Source organism: Apis florea, unplaced genomic scaffold (assembly GCF_048593485.1).
Source record: "Apis florea isolate Af1SG1 unplaced genomic scaffold, ASM4859348v1 contig_3158_pilon, whole genome shotgun sequence".
NCBI classification, from domain to species: domain Eukaryota; kingdom Metazoa; phylum Arthropoda; class Insecta; order Hymenoptera; family Apidae; genus Apis; species Apis florea.
Window position 1 is genome coordinate 3403803 of NW_028256713.1, and position 23447 is coordinate 3427249.

General features: G+C 38.0%; 1 protein-coding gene across 1 annotated transcript in view; it reads left to right on the top strand.

The window, feature by feature from the left end:
- The window catches only part of LOC100863946 (monocarboxylate transporter 10), an 83074-nt gene that overhangs the window by 26831 nt on the left and 32796 nt on the right, over positions 1–23447 (top strand). The window contains exons 4-5 of the mRNA XM_086909400.1: positions 3275–3397; positions 3529–3702. Coding sequence (XP_086765526.1) covers positions 3275–3397; positions 3529–3702 — 297 coding nt within the window. The remainder of the gene's footprint in view (positions 1–3274; positions 3398–3528; positions 3703–23447) is intronic.

Genomic DNA, 23447 nt, shown 5'->3' on the forward strand with positions numbered 1-23447 from the left:
GTCCCCTCCATTTTTCACGAGCCAACCCCATTTCTCCTCCACGCTCTCTTCTCCTGGTCGGGGTTAGTTTCGCGGGTAATTAAGAATATTTCGTTCCTTTGACCGATTTCTCGTTGTTGTGCCCGATCCATCCAGGGGAGGGGGGGAGGGGGGAGGGGAGAAAAATTTCCTCCTCGCCTCGCGTTAATGAGACTTCCGTTCCGCGAGGAAAATCGAGAAAAGAGCATTATTCAGGGCAGAGTCGATAACTTGGAAAGGAAGATACGGATTTCGTCGGAAGGAGATAAATTGAAGGAAAATATCGAGTTATCGTTCTTTTGATACACGCCGGAGGGAGATTTTTGAATCGAGAGGCGAATGTATGACGAGAGGCAGACTAATTTTCTTCTGGTTGTTCGAGTTTAGTTCGATCGCGAGTTTAGAAAATGTATTTCTAACGAGAGAAATATTAGAATTACGCGTGTTTCTTTTCCTTTTTGTATAATCGTAATCAAATTTTGTATATACTTTGCTTCCGCGTAATAATATAAATACGTTTTACATTTCTTGCAATATCGTTATACGAGATTATTATGATAAAGTTTAAAATTCAGAATATTTCCACGTGCATGAATCCAAAAAGAAAATTCGAATCGATCACGACACCTCTTATCCTCTTTATAATCCCTCGAGAAAAAGAAAAAACGAGGGCACGAGATTTTAAGTTTGTTTTTCGAGCAAAGCGAAGCACCGGTGAAATAACTCGAACGACATCTCTCGTTATTTCTCCTCTTGTTTTCACACCGTGGATTAACATTTTCGATGGTTCTTCGGGAAAAGATCGTTTTCCACGAGGGAAGCGTAATAAAAATGCAAACGGCGAGAGTCGCTGAAAATTCTACTTTAAATTGCTTAAAACTTCATTAGCTCGGTAAAGACGAATTTTACGAGGAACTTTTGCTGTTTGCGGAAACTTGGCCGTTGTAATTAAGAGAAAGGTGGAAGAAGAAGGAAGAAGAAGAAGAAGAAGAAGTGGTAAAGAACGATGGCGGCGCGAAGGGTCGTGGCACAATTAAGAATACGTGTCACACCGATCCTTGTTTCTTTTATTCGCCCTTTGCTTTCGTTTCTCTCTCTCTCTCTCTCTCCCCCCTCCCTCCCCCTTTTTTCCTTCCCTTTTTTTTACATTCTTTCTCGTTCCTTTTTTCTTCTTCTTCTTTTTTTTTTTTTTTTATTTTATTTTAACTCTTCACAAGTGATGTTCACGCATACGGATCGAAAAATTGGTTTTTCGGAAAATAGGTGGAAATTCGAATTGCGCGGCTCTGTTTTCTGTGGCTTTTCATTCTATGGTCTAAAGTAACAGTTTTGTTTACTCTTTGTATTGTTTGTTGTGGAAATATCGATTTACGACGATGTCGTTCTCGTACGTAATTTGAAAAAAAAAAAAAAAAATAAAATAAAATAAAATAAATGAAAAATAAAAAAAAATTCTCTTTAGATTTCTCTCGTGGATTCACCTTCTATTTGTCCGAATATAATATTTATCAGATTTTTGATACAACAATTTTTATAAGAGATATTTTCTGAAATATTTCTGAAACCTCTCTCTCCTCTCTCTTTCTCTGTGTTTTATCGAAACACGGATCTAACGGAATAAAACGGACAAATGGATATACAGAATTGCTCTTACAACGATTAAAAAAAAAAATAAATAAATAAATAAAAGAAATATAAAAGAGAGATTGAAAAAATGTAGGTAAATATTTTCCACTGGAAAAAATTGCAACTCAATTCCTGCAATGAATCCATCCCTTAATTTTTTTGAATGTATTTTCATGATATTAATTTAATAATATTTATTTATTCTTGTCAATTTCCGCGATAAATATCAGAGATGCTTTTAAAATACTTATTTACACTATAAAATATTTTAAAACGATACTTTTCGTAGAAAGAAGCAACTTCGTAAGATTTTTCACGAATGTGTTTTCCGCGTTTGAAAATGATCGATCCGTTTTCTCGAACCCTCGACCACAGGTCTACCGTCCCTCGTTCTCACCCCATGGCAACTGGCATCTCCTTTTCACGAGCACTTTTATCTAACCCCCTTGACTCTTCTTTTTCCTCTTCATTTCTTTCAACTCGTTTCATCCCCGACCCCGCGGTTCCAGTGGTTGCCAGGCGGAAACCTCGTTGATACACACCCGGTTCCGGCTCCCTGTCGGGTCGGGATCAATTTTACTACGGCTCGAAAAATTTCTCCATTACGAAAAGTAAAATATCCGACAACTTGAACTTGATTAAAAATTTTAATTTTCCACGTGCACGGTTTTTTTCGCGCACGATTTTCTTGAATATTGCTCGAAAAAAATGGAAATATTTCATCGAAAGTCGATGAAACTTTGAACTTTTTTTTCTTTTTAGTACGAAATTATACGTTTTATTATTCTTTTCTTTTTTTTTTTTTTTTTTAATAAGGAGTAATAATCGTCGTATATTTTAGAAATTTATGAATTGGAACGGTAATATTGCGCTAATAAATTCGAAGATTTAAAGACGTGGATTCCGGAAGCGACAATTCAAGCTTATAGGATTCGCCGGTGATAATTTCGCGAATACAAGACTAGGTGGCGATAACTCTAGGATCACGGAACATGGTAATGACACTCGTGGGGTCGTACAAATGGATAATGCTAATTTTCACAGCTTAACACTGCCAATTATATTAAGGCGCCAAGATTTAATACCAACTATTCCATACATATATATTTAAAGAAAGTTTTATACATCGTTTCAAAATAATTTCAAAATCCTCCTCTTATTCCAATATTGTCTGTTAATATAAATTTAATATTGGAGACAAAAATTGCTACGAAATGTATCGCGACTCGAGTTCGCGAAGGATAAAGACGCAAATCTTTCTTCTATTGCTTAAATTTTATAACTCTGGTAAAGAGTTTAAAACTATATACCAAGGATTTACGATTATCGAATTCGAACAGTTCGAGCGTTTATCCTTTACAAGAAGAACAGCGTTTATCTTTATCTTTACATGGCTTAAGCCATATAAAAACGGACGTGAATTGATCGATCGGTCGCATCTGCGATGCGATTAAATCTTGATGAATATATCGAGTCGAATCGCGTAAAAGCAGAGGTGGCTGAGATCCGTCGACGAGTTAATCCTCGCGTACGCTTGTACTTGTTTTGCATCCAACCGATTTGGAAAAATCATTCCTGTCATACATCGATCGCTTCTTTATTTCAATATCTCTTTTCATTCGTTTTACAGATACTCGAATGCGTTATATGGACACGGAGGGGAGTATGCACGATGGAATGATGGGGAATAACAATTGGGTGCTCGGTGATCTGAGAAGCCTTCATCGTTGCGTGCCAACCTTTCGTCGTCCAGGTGAATATTTCTTCGATAAAAGGAAATTTAATTCTAACGAATCGATCCGTGGCTAAATAAATATCCGATATATTTCAATGTGAAAAATGAAAAGTACGGAAGGATAAGATGGCTAATCTTGTTCCCCTCAGGCATAGAGGTGGGCGGTATGCGAACGCATTTCTATCCAGAGGGTGGTTGGGGGTGGTTGGTCTGCGCAGCTGGGTTCCTCGCCCTGTTGCTCACTACAGGAATGCAGCTCGCTTTCGGCCTTCTTCACGTTCACGCCGTGAGACGATTCGGCGAGGAACATCTCATGGATCTTGGTATGTTTTCCTACACCTTTTTACACGCTCTCCCCATATTTTCTCCTCTCCTCTACGATAATACATTCCTCTCTCGCGAGAGGAATATATTCGTACGTAATTTTCTTGATCGACGAAATCATTCGGAGAATATTAGCGATATATTTTGAATTCCTTTGCCATATCGGTAGATTTTCTTAAATATTCGACGAAAATTCCGAATATTTTCTCTTTACTTTAATTTTATCTTAATGATATTTCGAATAAGATCGAAACAATGCTTCTTCTGATCGAACGTCTCTCGTCGAGATCGTAAGGAAAAGGTTTAATTATCACGTAAGGAATCACGTAAAATCGTATTTAAAAAAAAGAAAGAAAGTCTATTTTACGATATAACAATAACTCGTTGAGTTTGCGTTAAAATAAGAGACGAGAGAAATGCGTTCAACGACGCTTGAATACTTTTCGAATATTTTCCTCTTTTTCGACGGCCGAAAAGAAATAAGTCTAATTAGCGCCAAAAGAATCTCCTCAAACTCTTTCATTCCTTTTTTTTTTTTTTTTTTTTTTTTTACAAATCGTCCCCATCTCCGTTCCATCTTTTTTATGGGGCACAAGCAAGCTTGTAATTGAAACGCGAGCACACTTATAATTAAAATGGTTTCGAGAAGCAAGCCGGCGAGAGGAGGATTGCTTTGAAGCAAACCGCGATTTACTTAGCTTCTCGTGAAAGATTCATACGCAGCGACAAGGGTTAAGTCCGCTATTCCTTCGCGGGATCGATTCGAGCATCCCTCTAATCGCACGGAGGGGGGAAATCCGCATGAAATTTTCATTCCCTCTCGGTTTCGATCTGCTGCGTGCGAAATCAATACGGCGAAATTGATCTCTCGTCCGTTCAATACCTCTCTGGTTAATTAATACACACACGTGAAAGGGCGGATTGGAAAAATAGTTTTTCAATTCGAAGATGTATATTATTCGAATTCCATCGCGATTTTTCACCATTCAATTTTTCGCCATTCAGAATTTTTATCATCGGTAAATCCGATTCGAGTTGGATCGTTTTTTTCGACCGACCTTTTTTTTTTTTAATTGAAAAGAAACTCTGTCGTTCTACTTTAAAAAATTAAAATATTTTTAATTTTTGATACAAAAGTCGATCAATTATTTATATTGGAATAAATTCCAAAATCTCTTCTTCCCAAAGAAATCATTTCGCGCGACATTCATCCTCGATTCCCCGAAAACGTTTCAGTTATCGAATCGCATCATTTCGTAAACTCGTATACCGTGTTTGTCGTTTCGCGAGTGAATTATTTCGCGGAGACAAAACCAGCCGTGGTCCCATTGGCTGACCGAGATCCTCCGCTTCCCTCCAGGGGATTTCGAGCGTGTCTACTCCCACGAACACGGGCGAGAAAGGATCCTTTCTTCGGAATATTTCAAACGTAAGCGAAAAAAAAAGAATCGCGCGCTCCCTTCGTTATTTAATAACGACAACCGAGTTGAATTTAAAATAATCCGCCTCTTCTTTCCCCACTTGTTCTTCCGTTTTCCTTGCCGGGGGAAAGTCTCGAGGAAGGTAATCAAGCAAGGAGGAAACACGAGATGAATTTCGTAGCTCGTTTTCGTGGGTCTGAATCAAAGGAACTTCTTTCTTTCGAAAGGAAGGCTGATGATGAGAAGGGTGTTGAGAATTCTGGTAGATAGGAATTTTCGTTCGGCGAGGTGTTGGCGAATGGCGATCGATTCGTTAATTTCCATCTTTTGTTGGAAAGTGTTGCGAATCGGCGAGTTGTTTTTCGTTTTATTAACAGTCGCGAATTGTAACAGTTCGAAAGAACGATTCTGAACTGTACTTCCTAACTTTGTAAGCCTCTCCCCATTTGAATCTCAATCTCCATTCAGAAAAATTCGCACCGAAAGAATTCACCTCCAAAACTATTCCAGAAACTTCTAAGTAAAACTTCTAATTAACCATCTAATCTAAATATCAACTAACCAGCCCGCTCTCGTATCCTAAACCGCTCAACCTATTTTTCTTAATTAACATCCCCCCAAATATCCCTCCACAAGATCGTAACTCGAAACGGGTGTATCGCACGATTCGAAGTTGCTATTACCGCATAATGTGCCCATTAACCCGTCCCTGCTATCCCACCATTGTGGGTATTAGGGTCGAGCGTTAAAAAGTGGCCCCTGACAAACTTGGAGCCACCGAAAGCCTGTTGTTTCCCCACCTGAGGGAAAAGAAGAAGAAGAAGAAGAGGCTTCCGACGACGTGAAATACGCGAGTCCTCGATAGGTCTCGAGGTTTATTTAAAGGTTGAAAGGAAGAAATAACGGGCACCGAGGGGGCCCACCCTCGAAAAAAGAAACGATCGGAGAGCTGCGTCGGCTGCGACGGATTGATAGAAGATACGGGCTTATCGTTGACCTACTCCACTTAGTTATCCGGTGTACATCATACAGGCGGCCAAGGGTTGAAAAGTTGGATCGATCGGGTATTATTTATCGGCTGGTGGTTTTCCGCGTCCCTGGTAATTTATGGCCGCCGCGAAAATTACTATATATATATATATATATTCAATGCACACTAGTCGAGGCTTAATGCAACGTGACGCCTCCTCGATCGATCTTCCGGAGAGGCCATGAGCTCGAGGCGTGGAATTCGTGGATCGATCGATTCGTTTAGTAAAAGAAGTGCGTTGAGCTGGATTCGGTGGAGAAGAATATGTTTTGGAAGAAGCACGAGGGAGATAAAATAGAATGTGTGGAACGAAAAGGTTGTAATTATGAATTTCTTGTTGAAAATTTTAAGCGATTCGATCGATTTGTTGATCTCGGATATAATTTAGTCCGAGTAATAAATCGAGGCGAGCGCTGGGTGGTTAGCTTTGAGCGTTATTTTCCAATATTTACGGCTTCTTTGACGAGTGCGTGACTTGGAATACTCGTCATTTGCTTTAACCCTAGCTGCTTAACTCCTCCTCTCGCATATCTCTCGTGGAGAGATATCCCTTGGAAAGCCATAAATTGTGCGAAAGTCAAATAGGATCGGACGCAATGAACGCTTTATGAATGCCCGGCTATGAGTGAACTTCTCCTATGAATGTTTCTACACCTGGGTTACGTTTCATTTCCGGCTGGATCATTTGCTGGAAATAAACGTCATCGATGAGATAAATCGTGCGAAAATTTCACTCCGCTCGATTTTAATCTCGATTAATCCAGTTTATTATTGTAGAAGTTTAAAAAGGATGGCTTAAAAATTGTTGATCGACGAGATGATTAATCGAAAAGGAAAGAAATTTTTTTTTAATTAAAAATCTAATTTTCAAATACGATACCGCATATTTACATAAATATATTATCCAATATTTAATTTAATTTTAATATTCCTTTCAATCATAATTAATTAGAGCGTTAGATTTCTTTAGTATTTTCAGAAAATACTTGAATTTTTTATCACTTCTCATCGAAGCGTTATAAATTGCTCGTTTCTCTTTCGAACTAGAAAAATTCCCTTTCTCTTCAACGACATTTAACAATTTTTCCCCTCGTGTCAAGTGTCGCAAATTAATTTCCACGTTGTATTTAAATTTAATCAAACCATTCGAATCGACTTTGATACCCACTCGCGCGAGTAACAACCGTGTGCTGAAAAATCCTTTAATTTCTTTCTTCGGGGTTGAAAGATTGAAGATGCGGAACTCGATCACCGCTGAAAAGCGAAAGTTTTGCATAAACATTTTCGCTATTCTGAACGTGGAAGCACGCGTAAACTCGCTTCGTGTCCTCGTATCGATCTTTCGACGCGAGTCAACTCCTCCCCCCTCCCCTCGAAGAAATCACGCGGAAGTGAATGGAGCTTCGTTACGTGGCACGTGTGGCAAAAGGGATAATACGTTCTTTGTGAATTTTTTCTCGTATGTATGGAGAAGACCTTGATTTCTTTTTTCTTTTTTTTTTTTTTCTCTCCTCTTTTATTCCTCCCCTCCTCGGGGATTTTGTTTGGAACGATATGTTTATTCACTCGGGTACTCGCGTTTTTCGATTCTTTTTCTGAACGTGTTATTATTTAAAGTGTAAAGAAACAAAATCAAGATTTTGTTAATATCGATATTTTGTCGTGACGAGGAAGAAACTTTCTTTATTTTCGTCGTTATTTAGTTGGTGAGAAGAGGTTTAATTTTCTTTAGAATTTTTTATTAGAAAATGCCGATCCATCGTTGCGATACTTCCGTTTCCATCACGCTCGCGTACCCTCGTTACGTATCCTTTTACGTAGTCGAGAAAAGGTATTAAAAGCAAACGAGAACGCCCACATTGGTTGGCGCACGACCTTTGCGCTATTCCTCCGTGAAATCTCTGATCCTTCAACTTTTTCCTCCGAGCCTGTTCTCCTTCTGAACCACACGTGTCGACGAGATGCAACGTCACCAGCGGTTGGAACGCACGAGAGAAAATAAAACACGCGGGAAATAAAAAGAGTCGAACCCCGCGCGAACGTCAGAGGCAAAGGTCGGCCGGTTAACAATAAATATAGAATCAATCGGCGGCTGAGAAATGTCAACACGCGTCATCCTCTTTCTCCCCGCCCGTTTCTTCCATTCGTCTTAACTCTCTCTCTGAAGGAAGGAGTGGAGGATTCGTCTAACTTTCCACTCGATCCCGCGGAACGAGACTTTTCTTGCCTCTTTCCGTTTGATGGGGTTCTCCCGTCCAACTCTCGGATCTCGCGCTTCTTGCTTCTCTAGTTTTGTGGATTAAAGGAGGGAGGGGGGAGAGACGTTGCAATTATTTGTTTCAGCGAAATCTTGGAGATTTTTGCCGGGTTGTTCGAGAGTTATTGGAGAAATGGGGTTGATGATGGACGATTCGAAGAGGTTACGACTTGTGGATTGGCGTTTTCTAAAGATTTCCTTCTTGTTTCCATCGTACATTTTGTTTTGACAATTTTGTTAATTCTTAGAAAAAAAGGGATATAATTATTTCCGATTTGAAAGTGGAGACGTGTCTTAAATAATAATTAATAGAAGTAAAGAATTATTGTATATTTTTATATATTTATTTACTTTTTACCAATACCTTCGTAGTTCTCCTAGTCATTTAGATGACGTTTAAAAGTAGAGTGTTAAATGTTAGCTATTGATAAAAAGATATATAAATAGATATATAAAAATATATAACAATTCTTATATTTATATAATTTATGTATTAATTTTTAATAACGATATAACGATATCGATCTGTGACTCTCTTTTACAAACTTTTCACACACACGGTTTTACGAATTTGTAACCACGTTCACATTTCGAATTATATACACGCATTCGCGTATATATATATATACGTTTCCACGAAATAGAACGAAAATTTTCATTTCGAAATTCCAATTTTCCCTTTATCGCGAGCTCGCAAAAGGGAGAACGATTTTCCAATGCGAGATTCATTTAAATTCCCACTTTTCTATGCGGATCTTGGCGAAACGGGGTCATGTGTATCGTCGCGTCGAAAATGGCGCTACACTCCGCCACGTAATTCACGATATATGGCTGCGAAAAGTCGCAAGTTTTCATCAAAGTATGCTCCGATGCTCGTTTTTAAATATCGCGATTGTTCACCCCTTCCTCCCCTCTCTCTTTTATATCGCTATTTATTATCGATATTTATTCCCGTTTCCCCCACGCTAATCGCTTTTGCTCCCGATCTTTCTTCGAATATCGTGGAGCAAAAGTTGGGTTTGTAGAGAGTTTAAACTCGGTTTGTTTGAAAATTAGAAAATACGAGTCTTGCATCGAGCTTTAAGGAAACGTTATTACTAGGAAGTCGCGTTGATCGAAATGAATTTTGAAATCGATTATGCGAAAGACATTGTGGATAGATATGGAAATGTAGGATTTCGAAATTGACGTTATAGTTGAAATTGGATATTTTAAACGGTTATTTGTTAGAAATTTTTTTTTTTTTTTAATTTTAAGACATATCGAAGCGCTTCGATTCGGTTACCAAGTTGTCTTCGATATATCGGATGTTCCCACGAGGATGCATCGAGTATTCGCACAATACTTTTCCAAGTTCATGAGGAATAGCGCGAGAAACGAAATCAGTTGTGCATTTTAGTTATAAACCACTCTCTTTTCCTCCAACCCTTTGTCCCTCGTTTTTCTCGGTGTTTGTTCGAGGAGGGAGGGGAAATGTTTTCGCTGGATAAAGCAGCGAGAGTGGAATGAAGGATTTTCGAGGAGAATGCGGCAAGAGTTTTTTTTTTTTTTTAAGCCGAGAAAGTTGGAATTTTTAGAAGAAGGTAGAGCTTGGTGTATATTATAAAATAGGGGAATGAATGGATGTTTGAAAGAAATGTAATGATATATCGCGTCACGTGGAATTTCTTTCGTTACAACGAATTACAAATTATTGCTTTTTCTTTTTCAATATAAATTCCATGTATAAAATAAACTCTCTCTCCTCCCGATATTAAATTACGCGCGAAATCACTACTGCTCCACGATCTTTGAACAAAAACCATCTCATTCACTAATTTAACCATGGAATATATATCTCGTGTATCACCGTGCAATGTTACTCATTTCCACGGATAATCTTCGCCCCAAGACACTCTATTCCAAAATACTATCTCCTCTTCTTTCATCTCAAACATTTGCCAACCTCTAATCCAAAACTTAATCACGCGTATCATCCTTGTGTACACGTTTTCGGTGTACTCTCAGATATCTCGTCCCGAATGTTTAACAAATTCAATTCAGTCGACACTTAGGAGAGGAGAACGTCGAGCAAGCGTTTATTATTTGTGTGTGTGTGTATATATATATATGTATACACATACCATTTTTGTTCGTTTTTCATCCTAGTCAGACATTCTTGCTACGACATTCAATTTCCACTTGGTCGCACAGAAAATGAGATTTCTCTTTCCAATCTTCTCTGGAAAACTGTCTTCGATTTTTCGTTTCGTTTTTTTTTTTTTTTTTTTGGAATTTTTGGTTCGATGCTTTTTTGGTGTACTACATTTTTTGATATAATATACAATTGATGGAAAAGTTTTGCAGAGGAACAGGAGAATTTGAGAAAAATTGTCCGGAAGAGAGATTTCTTTTTAATTTTCAAAGGGGAATTGTGTAAAGAAAAAGAAAAGTCTTTTCGAGATTTTTCGTATCGTCAGTATACGTTTAGAATATTTTTGAGAAATAATTGTTCACCGTGGAATAGTAATAATTTAGTTTGAACATTTTTCAGAGAGAAATTGAGAGAATAAATTTTTTTTTGAGAATTAATATTTAAAGCGTGATCGCGAGATTTAATTAAAATTAAAATCGTAGAGAATCGTAAAAGGTGAATATAGAGAAATTGTGCGACTTTGGATTAAATTAAATTAGTGTCTCTGGGATACAAGTTGCTAGGCTGGTGTTACGGGGTTGTTATAAATTTAGCGTAGAGAGTGGTGGTAACCTTTGAGAGTGCGAAGGGTTGTTAGGTTTGCCGAGAATGGATGTTGATTGTTTTGAAAGATAAAGGAGATGGAAATTCATAAATTGTTGAGTGGCTGTATAAAGGCGAAATGGGGCAGTTGATGAGCGGGGTAGTGTTGTAAGTATGTATGTATGTGTTGTATATTTATCATGAAATTCGAATATTGCAATATTAATGTCGAGCAAAAGCGTCGATCGATATTTCTCGTGTCATGCAAAATCAGGAAAGATCGAAATTTATTATTGGTGAAACGATAAGAATAATTAGATGATAAAAATCTATCAGAGATATTTTTCTCTCGGCAAAAATTAATAGAAATAAGGAAAATAAAATTATTCGATTATATTCGATCAGTATTATCACAATTTTTTGTATCCAATCAAATTATTTTATCTAACTAAATTACCTATATAAAAGTTTCGAATGTATATACTCGTTAACTGGAGATTCCTGAGACGGATTCGACATTTTCCTTTGCTTCGAAAAACTTTCGTTTCTTCGTATTATCAAAAAGAAAGCACTGGCCACAATCAATCACGGAGCACGTTAGATCAATGGTAACATTGGATACGTTCTATCTGCGAAACACAAACAAGAGTCCAAGCAAGCAACACGTGTCGAAGAAAATCTGTTGAATATAATAAGAAATATTTTTTTTCGAAAAAGAAAAATTGAAAATATAAAATATTTCCAACAAGTATGAATGATAAATAATACTCGTAATCGATAAGAAGGATAAAGAAGGAATCGATAAAGTTTTTTCAACATTTATGGGACACCCTGTATATTAAATTTCTACGTATACGCGTGATTAATTTTTACACGCGAGCGCTTGGTGGCAGATGTAAACCGCACACTGGCTACAATATTTAACGGAAAAAAGAAGGCGACGTTGGCCGTTGGAATCACGATGCTTTACGTTCAATATGCAGATAGAGATGATATGGCGTGAGCGTAGCATCCTTAATGAACGTACCAAGATCCAATATGCGGTTCACGCGATCGGGATATTCATCCAGCTGTGGAACGTCATTAAGGATGCAGAGGCAAAACTTATTCGAGACCCGCGTTTCAAACCCTTTAATAAGCTGCACGCTTAGTTTCTTCGATTTCTCCTTGTTTGCCACCCCCTTATATGCAACTCTCCGTTTCCCCCTTTGAATAAGGGAATCCACGCGAGTTTCCGATTTCACGAACGTGACTCGTCGAAATGGGTCGAGCCTTTGAAATTTTCCTTTGGAATATTAAATCGTCTCTTATTGTTCTATCATCACGCGACGCGTGAGGACGAAGAGAAATTAGTTTGATTTGTTTCGACTGTCAAACAAGTTGATTTCAAACAAGTTCGTTGAAAGCGTGAAGATGAAAATTTGAAGATCGAATAAAACGTAATCTCACCGAATTCTCTAAGCTTCCCCTAAAACTTTACCCTCCCTGTTATCTCAATCAGCTAACCAATCACGGCGCAAACTTCCACCTCCTTCCTTCATCGTCTATGATTTTCACAATAAACTTGCCGATCCGCAAATTCAATCTTCCACTCGGTAACCAGCTTCCCTTTATCGCGTTACCTCGTGATAAAGATACACGTTCATTGTGCGGCTTACTTGGTTCGATCAACCTCGTCGACCCACTGCGTTACACGCAACGATATCCTTCGTTTAATCCCTGGACGACGTTGTCCATCCATTGTCCGCTGGTGCGATATTCGCGAAGACGATAAACGAGAAATTCCTTCCTTCCTTCCAATCCCGTTGTTGTACGATGCTCTTATTACGCGTGTCGATTCAATCGAGACGTTCGAGCTTCGAATTGGATTATCGACACGCACCGGTGAATGGTTTCCACGCAGTTTGGAGGATCGAACGGATCGAATGATTTCGATTGATTCTTGAATTTTTAGATATTCGAAATTTTAAAGGATATTTCGCGGTGGATGAGATGTGAGATGTGTTTGAGATTCGAGGAATGGAAGAAGGATAATTTTGAATTGGAATAATTGAATTTCGGGTAATTTCGATACGCGTGAAGGAGGAGGACGATCGATTCGAATTTCGATTATTTCCTCGTTTATATTTTTCGATATATTTTTTTCTTTTCAAATTTTCGATTTGTTCGTTTACACAATCCATTGTTGGATATTCATTATCGGTTTACTTAATCGTATCCTCGATTTGATTATTTACAATTTCGATATCCGTTCTCTCAATTTACGACCGAGCATTTTACTCATACATATATGTATACATTCTCAATTTGTTTGGTTCACACATTCTATTTATTCTTTATCCTGAACTTTATCATGTTGTCAAAATCGGCATCTTAGCATCTTAACACGGAAAAAAATTAAAACCAACAAAGGAGTAGAAATTTCAACAACGAGAAACCCAAAATGACCCAGTGAACTCTAACTTCAGCTACGGCCACGAAGCCCCGCAAAATCATTTCGAAACCGAGCATAAATCCCGCTTCCGACAAACCGACGATTTATCAAGCGAGAGTCCACCGAAGTATACGTTTCCCTAATTTTGACGAAGGTGGAATGGAAGGAAGGACCCGTGGAAACTGGGTCTATCCCCCTTTGAATCCCGAGTCGCACGCGTATCCGAAAAGAAATCCTTAAAGCTTCGTCTTTCTTACGTTGGTTATATACTGTTGCTGTCACTCGGCGAATATCAAGCATTGGATGGAGCACAATGAAGGGCTTCCTCCATGCGACGTGTTCTCCGCACGATGATGTTGCATCGGATAAGATGGAACGAGTTTCAGGCATTTTCCACGTTTGTGTCCGCTGGTGATCGGTCGAAATGAAGATTGAACGAATCGAAACGGTTTCTCTATTTCTACGGGGAATTGAAATTTTGGGAAAATTTTGTTGAGGTAAAAAAAATTACGTTACGTTTGAATAATAATAACCGTGGCCACGTTGAATGAATAAGGGTTGCGTATTTTTTTTTTTTTTTTTTTTAGAACGTGGAAGTTGAAATTTCTGGAAAAATCACGTTACGAACGAGCGTATTATTGCACGAACGAAGGTAAAAATGGTTGCACATTTTCGCGGAACGCGAGATTTTCGGGGAAAAATTTTTTGCAAAAGTTGCTATCATTTCGAGAAAAACTTCCCGTCGATTACTTAATTCGAACAATTTCAAATTCTCCTCCGAACAGTCGTTGAACAACAACTCGAGAGCCGTAATTTCGACCCAATTACCAACACCGGAACTGCCATTTCCATAAAGCGCAAATGTGAACGTGAGGAACAAAAAAAAAAAAAGGTGTTGAGAAGGAAACGAGAAAAAGAAGAAGAAGGAGGAGGAGGAGGAGCAGGAAGAAAAAAAAATCGAAAAGCTGTGTTTCCAAGCTTCCTCTAATAACAAATTAAAAACTTCCGAAGCGCGCTTTCGTGCTTCGGAAACTTGTGTTGTTGCAAGTTAACAACGTTGTCTAACGTCGTCTATCGATTACACCTCCTACGCTACGCTTCTTCCGTTATTACTCCACTTCTGAAAGTTTCGCTTCTTTATGACTCCTTTCTCCTCCCCCTCCTTCTTCTTTCCACACATTGGACAAAGAGTGTCTCACTTTCTTTTCTTTTTTTTTTTTTTTCTTCTTAAAAATACTACAGGATTTAATAAACAACGAACAAGAGAGATTGCTATTCCACGTGCAAAATAAACAAGAGAATTTTTTTTCATTTCAAAGCTAGTTTTCCGAAACGAATCATTTTCACACGCATTCACGTTATATCTATTCATACTCGAATTTTTGTATCTGTTTTATATCCTGAACGAGTTTCAAATTGTAAAAAAAATTGTGTTCTATTACCTCTTTTTGGCTGCATCGCGAACAACCTCTATACGACGATCAATCTTCCGGAACAACAATCCGAATTATACAACGCGGATCGTTTGTGAGAGTGGAAAAAGGTTGCTCGTTATAAATATTTGATAGGAATAGAAGAGAAGACTCGGTCGTAAATTGAAAATCACACTCAGAATTCTCGGAAGTTAGCATCGAGGGCAGGTCCTTTCTCGCGCGCATAAAATATGAAAATTGCACTTTTATCAATTCCTTATTTTTATCGCCGAGAGCTTGTCTCGTCCTCTCTCTCTCTCTCTCTCTCTCTCTCTCTCTCTCTCTCTCTCTCTCTCTCTCTCTCTCTCTCTCTCTCTCTCTCTCTCTCTCCCTCCCTCTCTCCCCCCCTCTCTCTCTCTCCCCCTCCTTTTTCCCTAATCGAAAGATAATCAAGTGCGGTCTAAGAGAGCGTAAGCAACGATCGTTTGTTCTTGAATTGTTCGAGAATTGTTCGATGTACGAGAAATTGGAATATCTCTCTGCGTTGAATATCATCCCGTCTCTCCGTTTTCCGTTTGCGAGATTTTCGACGGTGGAAAACTTCCTCGAATTTCCGACCACGCAAATATTGTTAGTCGTTGCGAGTTTATTTTGGCCAATCGTCGAGAATTGAAATTGAAAAAGATTCATTTCATCCAAGTTGGTAGATTTTTTAAATTTCGCGTGGAAAAATAAAATTCTTAAAAATAAGGACGGTAAACGGTGTTGTTCGCCTCTTTGGTTCCGAGTAGCTGGTTATACAAAGGAAATACGAGATAGGAAAAATCGGTGCGGTATCGAAACGCGTGGTTATGCGTGCAAGAAACGGGGGTATATGCAAGATTCTAAAAATGCATTCTCCATCATCGAACGGTTATTTTAAGCGAGGCTTTTATTTCACCCGCGCTCGACAAATATTCCACGTCCGTGTTATGTGCACGAGATGGAGGATGGGCGTTGTTTGCTTTGAAAATTTCCGCGGTGCGTTAACAACTTACCTGCTCGATTCGAAATGAAATGAAACGGTAAATGAAATTCGAAACCGGATGAAAATTAATCTTGGGAAACGTATACCTGTTTCTTCATTGCGATTGTATAATTTTTAGAGAGAGAGAGAGAGAGTAAAGGAAATTTCACAAAATATCTCTTCTCTCTCGTTTTTAAAGTCTCGACTATAACCTGTTGTTTATTTTCCATCGTTTTCCGGAACCAAGCCCCCCAACCTCGTCCAAGAAAACACCCCACACTGATAAACTGGTGAGCACGCATGAGCTAAGGACGAGAATAATCCATCTATCGCAAAGCTTAACCGGAAGGTTAAAGATTCAAGGGCGGCTATAATGTGCTCGATGACCATTACAATTTTACTATCGCGACGCATAATAATCCGCAGCATGCGCCCCTTTTGAAGGGCAAAAAGGCGGAAGCACCTAGCCTACCGGACGACACACGGCTTCCTGCAATTGCCCCACGTTCTTTAATCGACCATCCATTCGTTCACCCATTCAAAAAAAGAGTGGAAGAGCGTGCGTGTCCTTTATCGAAAAGGACGTTGGAAGCAAATTCGTTATTTCCTCCCGAGTTCAAACCCGATACAAAGAAAGTGAAGAAATGAAGATCTATAAAAAATTCGAAGAGGAATTGTGAAAATTGCTTTCGATTTCGATTTACTTTTTTCTTCTTTCATTCGTCCATTATATATTATAATTTCAACCTTGACCTATATATTTTCCAATAATAACGAAACAACATAACGATGGCGATCGAAATTAAAAATTTCTATATACACGATATTCTCCGACGCTTGCTTTTTCCGTGCCGTGGCTGGAAACGAAAGAAGAGGAAGAGGAGAAACGAATTATATCGTCGAGCGGACTTACGAAAAGTGCGTCGAAATGGGAAGAACATCGAGGAGGAGGGATTCTTCGAACCGGAAGGAAACACGACGGGTCAGCATGGCTCGAGGTCGGGCGAAAGAAGCTTTTCCGCCTACTCGTTACGCCGACATTCGCCGGGATCTGGGTCAAAGATTCTAAAACGGCTGCGCCTAGGCACGATGTAACGATAATTAAAACAATGCGACGGGAAAGTTGTTGAAATCGTTTTGTGCGTCGTGGCGGCCGTTCTTCGTCTTCGTTTCCCCTTTCCCCTCGCAACACCAAGTTTACCTCGTTTCCACGCGAGACGCGTACGGGTTGAGTTTCGAAAGAATAGCGGGGAAGAGAAAAAAGAAGAAGAGAAGAAGAAAAGAAATAAAATAAGGAAAGAGGAAGAAAAGGGTTACCGTAAGTCTTCGACCCATTGTTCGTGACGAAGACGGGGAGGGGGGAAGAAGAGGAGGAGAAGGAGAAGGAGGATGTCTGTCGAGGTTGTTGCATTGTCTTCCAAGACTGTTGTTTAGCAATTTCTTTAACGACATTAATGGAGCTCGTGCGTTGGACAGCTGTGAGGATAATGATGGACATTTCGTAGGGAGGAATTGGACGATGGTGATTAGGGGAAAGTAATCTGGGTAAATGTATGGAGCTCTTTTCCTCTTGTTCTCCTTCTTTTTTCCTGTTTCTTTCTTCCAGCTTCTTTCTTTCCAGCTATCTTGCTTCTATTCTTTATTTTTCTCTTCTTCTTTTTCGTTTTATTTTCCATGCGTGATCTCTCACCGAAGGTTTTCTCGCTATTTTAACGTGTTTCCTTTTGTCCCTTCCTCCTCTCTGGTTCTTCTATTTTTCATGATTCCTTCTCGCACGCGCCGTTGCTTTCTTTTCCTTTTCTTTTTCTTTTTTTAATCCGTCTTCCCTGTTTTTGTCTCGTGACGCAACATCTTTACGTACGTGCTCCTTTTGTATAAGATGTTACGTTTATTCTTTAGACGTCCTTGCGATTCTTTCTCGTAAAGAATCTATTTTCTCTCTTTTGTAATTAAATTAACGTCTCTGTAATTTGTTTCGATAATCGTTTTGAAAGTAATTTTCTTAATATCAATTGCCATTAAGAACAAATGAAAGATTATATTTGAGTTATATTTGAAGATAAATACGTAAAATATATTTATAAAAAAAAAAAAAGAAATAATTTTACAAGATGAGCTATTTCGATACGTGGCAATGAATGGGGCCACCGAAACTAGCAACGTTCTCGATACTCGAGCGTATTTCAACCGATGCTCGAGGCTATCCTCGTTGAAATATTCTCCTGGTGTAAAGGGACCAGGAAGGATAGATGGGCCTGTAAAAGCCTGTCATCGAGTCTTTGTCATCGAGCAACGAAACATGTTCGACGACAGACAAAGTCTCGCGTCCGTTCTTGTTTTTTTCTCCGCCCATTAAGACGAACATTTCGATTTTCGAAAGAACGAAACTAGAATTTAGAACAATCTAATCCATTTATCCGTATTCATTATCCGGTTCATCTCTGAGAGAAGGACCTCTTCTCCACTTCGATTCTTGAGAAACTATATATTCCTTTTAAACGATACGATCTCGGATCGTCTTTCACAGTTGAAGATTCCAAACTTTCTAAATAATATATCGCATACACGTGATACGTCCGCACCATCCGATACTTGATGGAGTTTAGTTCCGTTAGAAAACATAAAAATTCTCTTTTATCCCTGTTGTAAACCGGTGGAAAGCTAAATTAAAAATATTTACTTTTCCCTTTAAAAAATATTATCGAGCTTGTTAAAAATTCTACACGGATCTCTGGAAACTCGCGAGCGAACCAATCAAACGCGCATTCGGAAATTTTCGAAGGAATAAAATGAAAGAAACGCGTTACCGCGTTCCGCCGAAAATCAATCACTTTCACGAACTCTTATCGCCGCGAAGCCGATGAATGGCGCTCGTTATCGCCGCTCCTTACTTTGAAAAAGAATATCCCGAGTGGAGGGTAGGGTAGCTCGAACGGGGGTCCATCCGAGAGGACCACGATGATTGGAAAACGCCGCTTGGGAAATACACGCCTTTCCAACGAATAACATTCCGTTTCCCTCGTGTTACATTCGAGAATATGAAACAGGCTGTGAATATCGTAAACGGCGATACGCCTTTGATTCGCGATTAAAAATTATTTTCATTGGTTTTTTCTTTTTTCTTTCTCGAGAAAGAGAGAGAATCGATGAAAACTCTCGTTTGCTCGAGCGATCGTGTTCGATACAATATTTCGTCGATATTGTTTGCATTTATTATTCTATTGAAATTGAGGGAATTAAATAGGTTTCTTTTATAGTTTTTCTTATTATTATTGGATCTTAAAATTGGAAAGATATATTATAGGTAGAAATGATAAATTATTCTGTTCCATTATATAAATGGAATGAACGCGACATGGTAATAAGTGTTTTTTGCGTTAGGAGTTAAATTGTAATAATATGAAAGGTGGACATTGCCAAATGCGATATAATAAGAAAAAATATATATATATACATTACGAAAATTATTTGGGAGACTTGAAATATTATTTCTTAAGAAATTGAATTGAAAATATTTGATCAATAATAATTTCCTTAATAATTTGGGGGGGAAAAATTCTTGGAAAAAGAAAAATGTATTAAAATACGTTGACGAGATAAATTGTTCCAATAGTTATTCGTGTCACGGTTCTCGAATCTTTATTTTGGTTACACCGACGATAAAGCTGCAGCTCGTTAATTGAGTTACGAAATCAAGAGGATCAGTCGAGATGATGCACGACCGCCGTCAAACGGGATTCATTCGTTCGCCCGCCATTTTTCATACATGTTTCCCATTCCCTTCTCGAATTTTCGAAATTCGCGACACGGTGTTAAAATTACGAGCGATCGAGTAATTTTGGAAAATATGCGAGAACGTTACGAGATATTTCGTATCGCGTGATTCGAGAAAATTTTCGAACACACTTTTCAATAAGTAGATTGTGCATCATTGATGATAGTGAATGAATTCGCTTTTTTATGCATGAAATACACACACGAAAGAAATATAAGGACGAACGAATAAAAGGTTCAAACTATATTTATTTAACGTGAACGGAATATAAATGTAGGATGCAAACGAACCATCCCCGTGTATATTTTTTTATCGCAACCATTGTGGATGAAATTGTAACGTGCATGTCACGAATTTGACTCGCGTTATAATTACAGTGTATAATAATTTATATCCTTTTACCGTTTTAAATTTCCACGAAATCAATAATTAAAATTACTAGACGCTTGGATATTTTTCAATATTTTCCAAAACAAAAGAAAAAGGAAAAGATGCACCGTGTTGTTGTGTATCTTATTAAAAATTATAAAATTAAAAATATTTATCTCGAGAAGAATTTCGTCCTCAAATTTTTACTTTTTAAATCATTCCAAATAAAAATACACCCTTTTCGACAATTTTCACCACTATTAATTTTCCCCCAATAACCATCACATAATCTTCCAATCGTCCAAGCAGAAAGCTTGGATCGCTTCAACCCTCCTCCCCATCCATCCCCACCAACCCAAATATCATTCCATCTTGGCGTATACAAATTTCATTCATGACGTGTTCAAGCATGGTTCCGGAACGCAATGCATAAAGTGGTAATTAATGCAAACCGTGTATCCGAGCTATATAGAATATATATATATATATAGGTGGAAACAAGCGATGGCCTCGTTGTTCATCGGGCGAAATCCTGCGGGGGTTGTTGTTAGACATATTCGATATTTTACGCAACGCTGCCAGCAACAAGTGTCCCTCCCCCGTGTTTAGATCGTACTCTTTGCTTAACGGGGTTAAAATGGAGCGTTTTCGATCGAAATAGGTTGAAGGTATTTCCGCGATGATCGATTCCCTTGTACAGATTATACCCGGGCTTGTCCCGTTGGTAAACAAGCTTGGCTGATTTTGGCGGGGGCCCTTTGATGAATCGTTCGGCTTAAGAATGTGGATCGAGGTGGATGAAGAGCGAAGAAACGGGTTGTAAAGCGATCCGGGCGCTCGTGCACGCGATTCCCTGATAACGCGAGGAATCTCCTTGTTTTGTATCGGTGGATAATCGAATCTTTGTTAACCTCTCGAGCGTAAAATTATCGTAGAACAATCGGATTAAATTGTTCGTGATAAAAATAAAGTGATTTTTCGATTCAAATTATTTGGGGTCGTGGTGTAAAAATTTAATATTTTTCTCTCGTTCATTTCATTCGATCATCGAGTTTTTGTTAACGGGAAAATTAACTAGTCTTCGTGTCTCAGAGAAGGAGGAACAAGCGAAGCCACGATCAGCTCCCAATCAGAAACACTTTAAAGACGATAGAAGGAGAAATAAAGTAGCAAACATCCCGCAAGATACCATCTCGATCTCCCTTTTATCCTCGCACGAGCGAGCCAGTCGATGTTCATCTATCGCGGATCTTTATTGGAGCGAACTTTTTCCTTGACCCAGCTACGTACGTTCGAGATCAAAGACATCACCCAAAGACATCACCCTGCTATTCTCTCGTTTGTTAAATATTTTTTTTTTTCCTCCCTTCCTCCCTCTCTCTCTTTCCATCGCGATCCGTTTGTCCTCCATCGAGGAAAACATCGAGGACGAATGGATCAAACGAAGGAACGAAATTTCCACCTCTTGAAATCTTTATTTTTCTTTCTCCGCGGCCCAACATTGTCGTGGAAACATTTCGTGCGAATTATTATATTGCTATCTTTTCTTTTCTTTTCTTTTCTTTCGCTACTTTATTCGAAATTGGGATAATTTTGTTTTTCCGAAATATTAGGAAATTTTTTTAAGATAACGAAAACTGTCTTTTTCTTTTTTTTTTTTTTTTTATACAACAATAATGGAAAACTGTTCTCTCTCGCAATTATTACATTATTTTTGTAATATTTTTGAAAATATCATCATCGATATGTTTAGAAATTTGTAGAAATTATCAAATTTTCCCAGCGAGGTTTATTTCACTCGTACGCAACAATCGTCTTCTCGAAAACGAAAACAAGATGACTGGAAATTTTATCCTCGCGATATCGATTCTCGCTCTGTCGGTAAAAAAATTCGCACTTGTGGAAGAGGAATTGGACTCGAGATTTACAACCCGTACGCGCGCGAAACTTTTAAGGTTAGTAGAACGTTCAGCTGTCATAATTTATGGTGTTCGTTCTAGGAATATTGATTTATATAAGGTTATGCACGCGTTGAATCGGAATATGACCGTGTGGAATATCAGAATTAATTACCGATAAATTATCGGTGGTTCGTACAATGCTGTACACTGTTTATGAATAGATTATTTTCGCGGAAACGCGACACTTTCTGTAAAGGATTGTGTTTGATAAATTCACTTGCAACGATTATTATTTAACAATAGTATTCTATCGCTTGTTCAATTTATTAATTGTCCAACAAAAAATGATTCCGAAACAACTCGGAAACATTACATGATAAATAGATTTTCGTTGCGTTTTGTGGAATTAATTCTTTGGCCACGAATGATCATTCCACGTAGCAAATAAATTTAAAATAGTCGGAATCAAGCAAGAATTATCGAGTTATTCATATCCGAAAGTTAATATTTCATTAACGAGAAGTGAAAATCTGTTGTGATAATTTTGCTATATAATTTTGAGAGAATCGATAATTCAAATTTATAGGTTGTGAAAATTAGGTTTGTTACGATAATGGGTTGAAATTTAAAGAAAATTAACGATCGGACAACGTGAAATATATATGTATATGTGTGTTTGAAGAGATTTAAAACTGACGCAATCTCGATCGTGTTACAAGCTATTATTAAATCATTTCTCTTTCAAATTGTGTAAAATTTCGAGGGAATTATATTTCTAATTTCAACGACAAGTGAATAAAGGGTAAATTTCCTTTATTTCGCGTTCTACTAAAGCTTAATGTTTCTTTAATGGGCCCGAAATCACGAGAAATTTCAAATTACTGTTAAATTACGAGGCGATAGTTTCGCTCAGTAACGAGAATCGAATGAGTCGGATATTTTCGGGATAATACTCCCGCGTTTTAAACGTGTGCTCGTAATTGAAAGGTTGATATTTTAATGAATATTTGATGCCGATTAAGCGTGAAATTTTTTTTTTTTTCATCAACGAAAAAGAATAATCAATTTTGCGGGGCAAGAGTACGTTGCGTATAAAATTAATAGAAATGAATTGATTAAATTATAATTCAAGGATTAACTGTTAATATCTTTTAATCTCATTTTTGTTACAAGAGATATATAACCCAATTCAACTCTCGAATTAAATAAATTATTTAACAAGTTACGAATTAATTGCTCTTATACAAAACATTTTTTTTTTATTCTCGTCGAAGATGGAATAAAAGAAAGTAACGATGATATGTTAAAAATTAATTCATTTTTTCTCAATACGATTCACCAAACTATCAAAACACTCAAAAAAAAAAACAAAATTTTCCTTTTCTTAAATTCGTCCATCGAAGGTGCAGTGAAATTCTGTTAA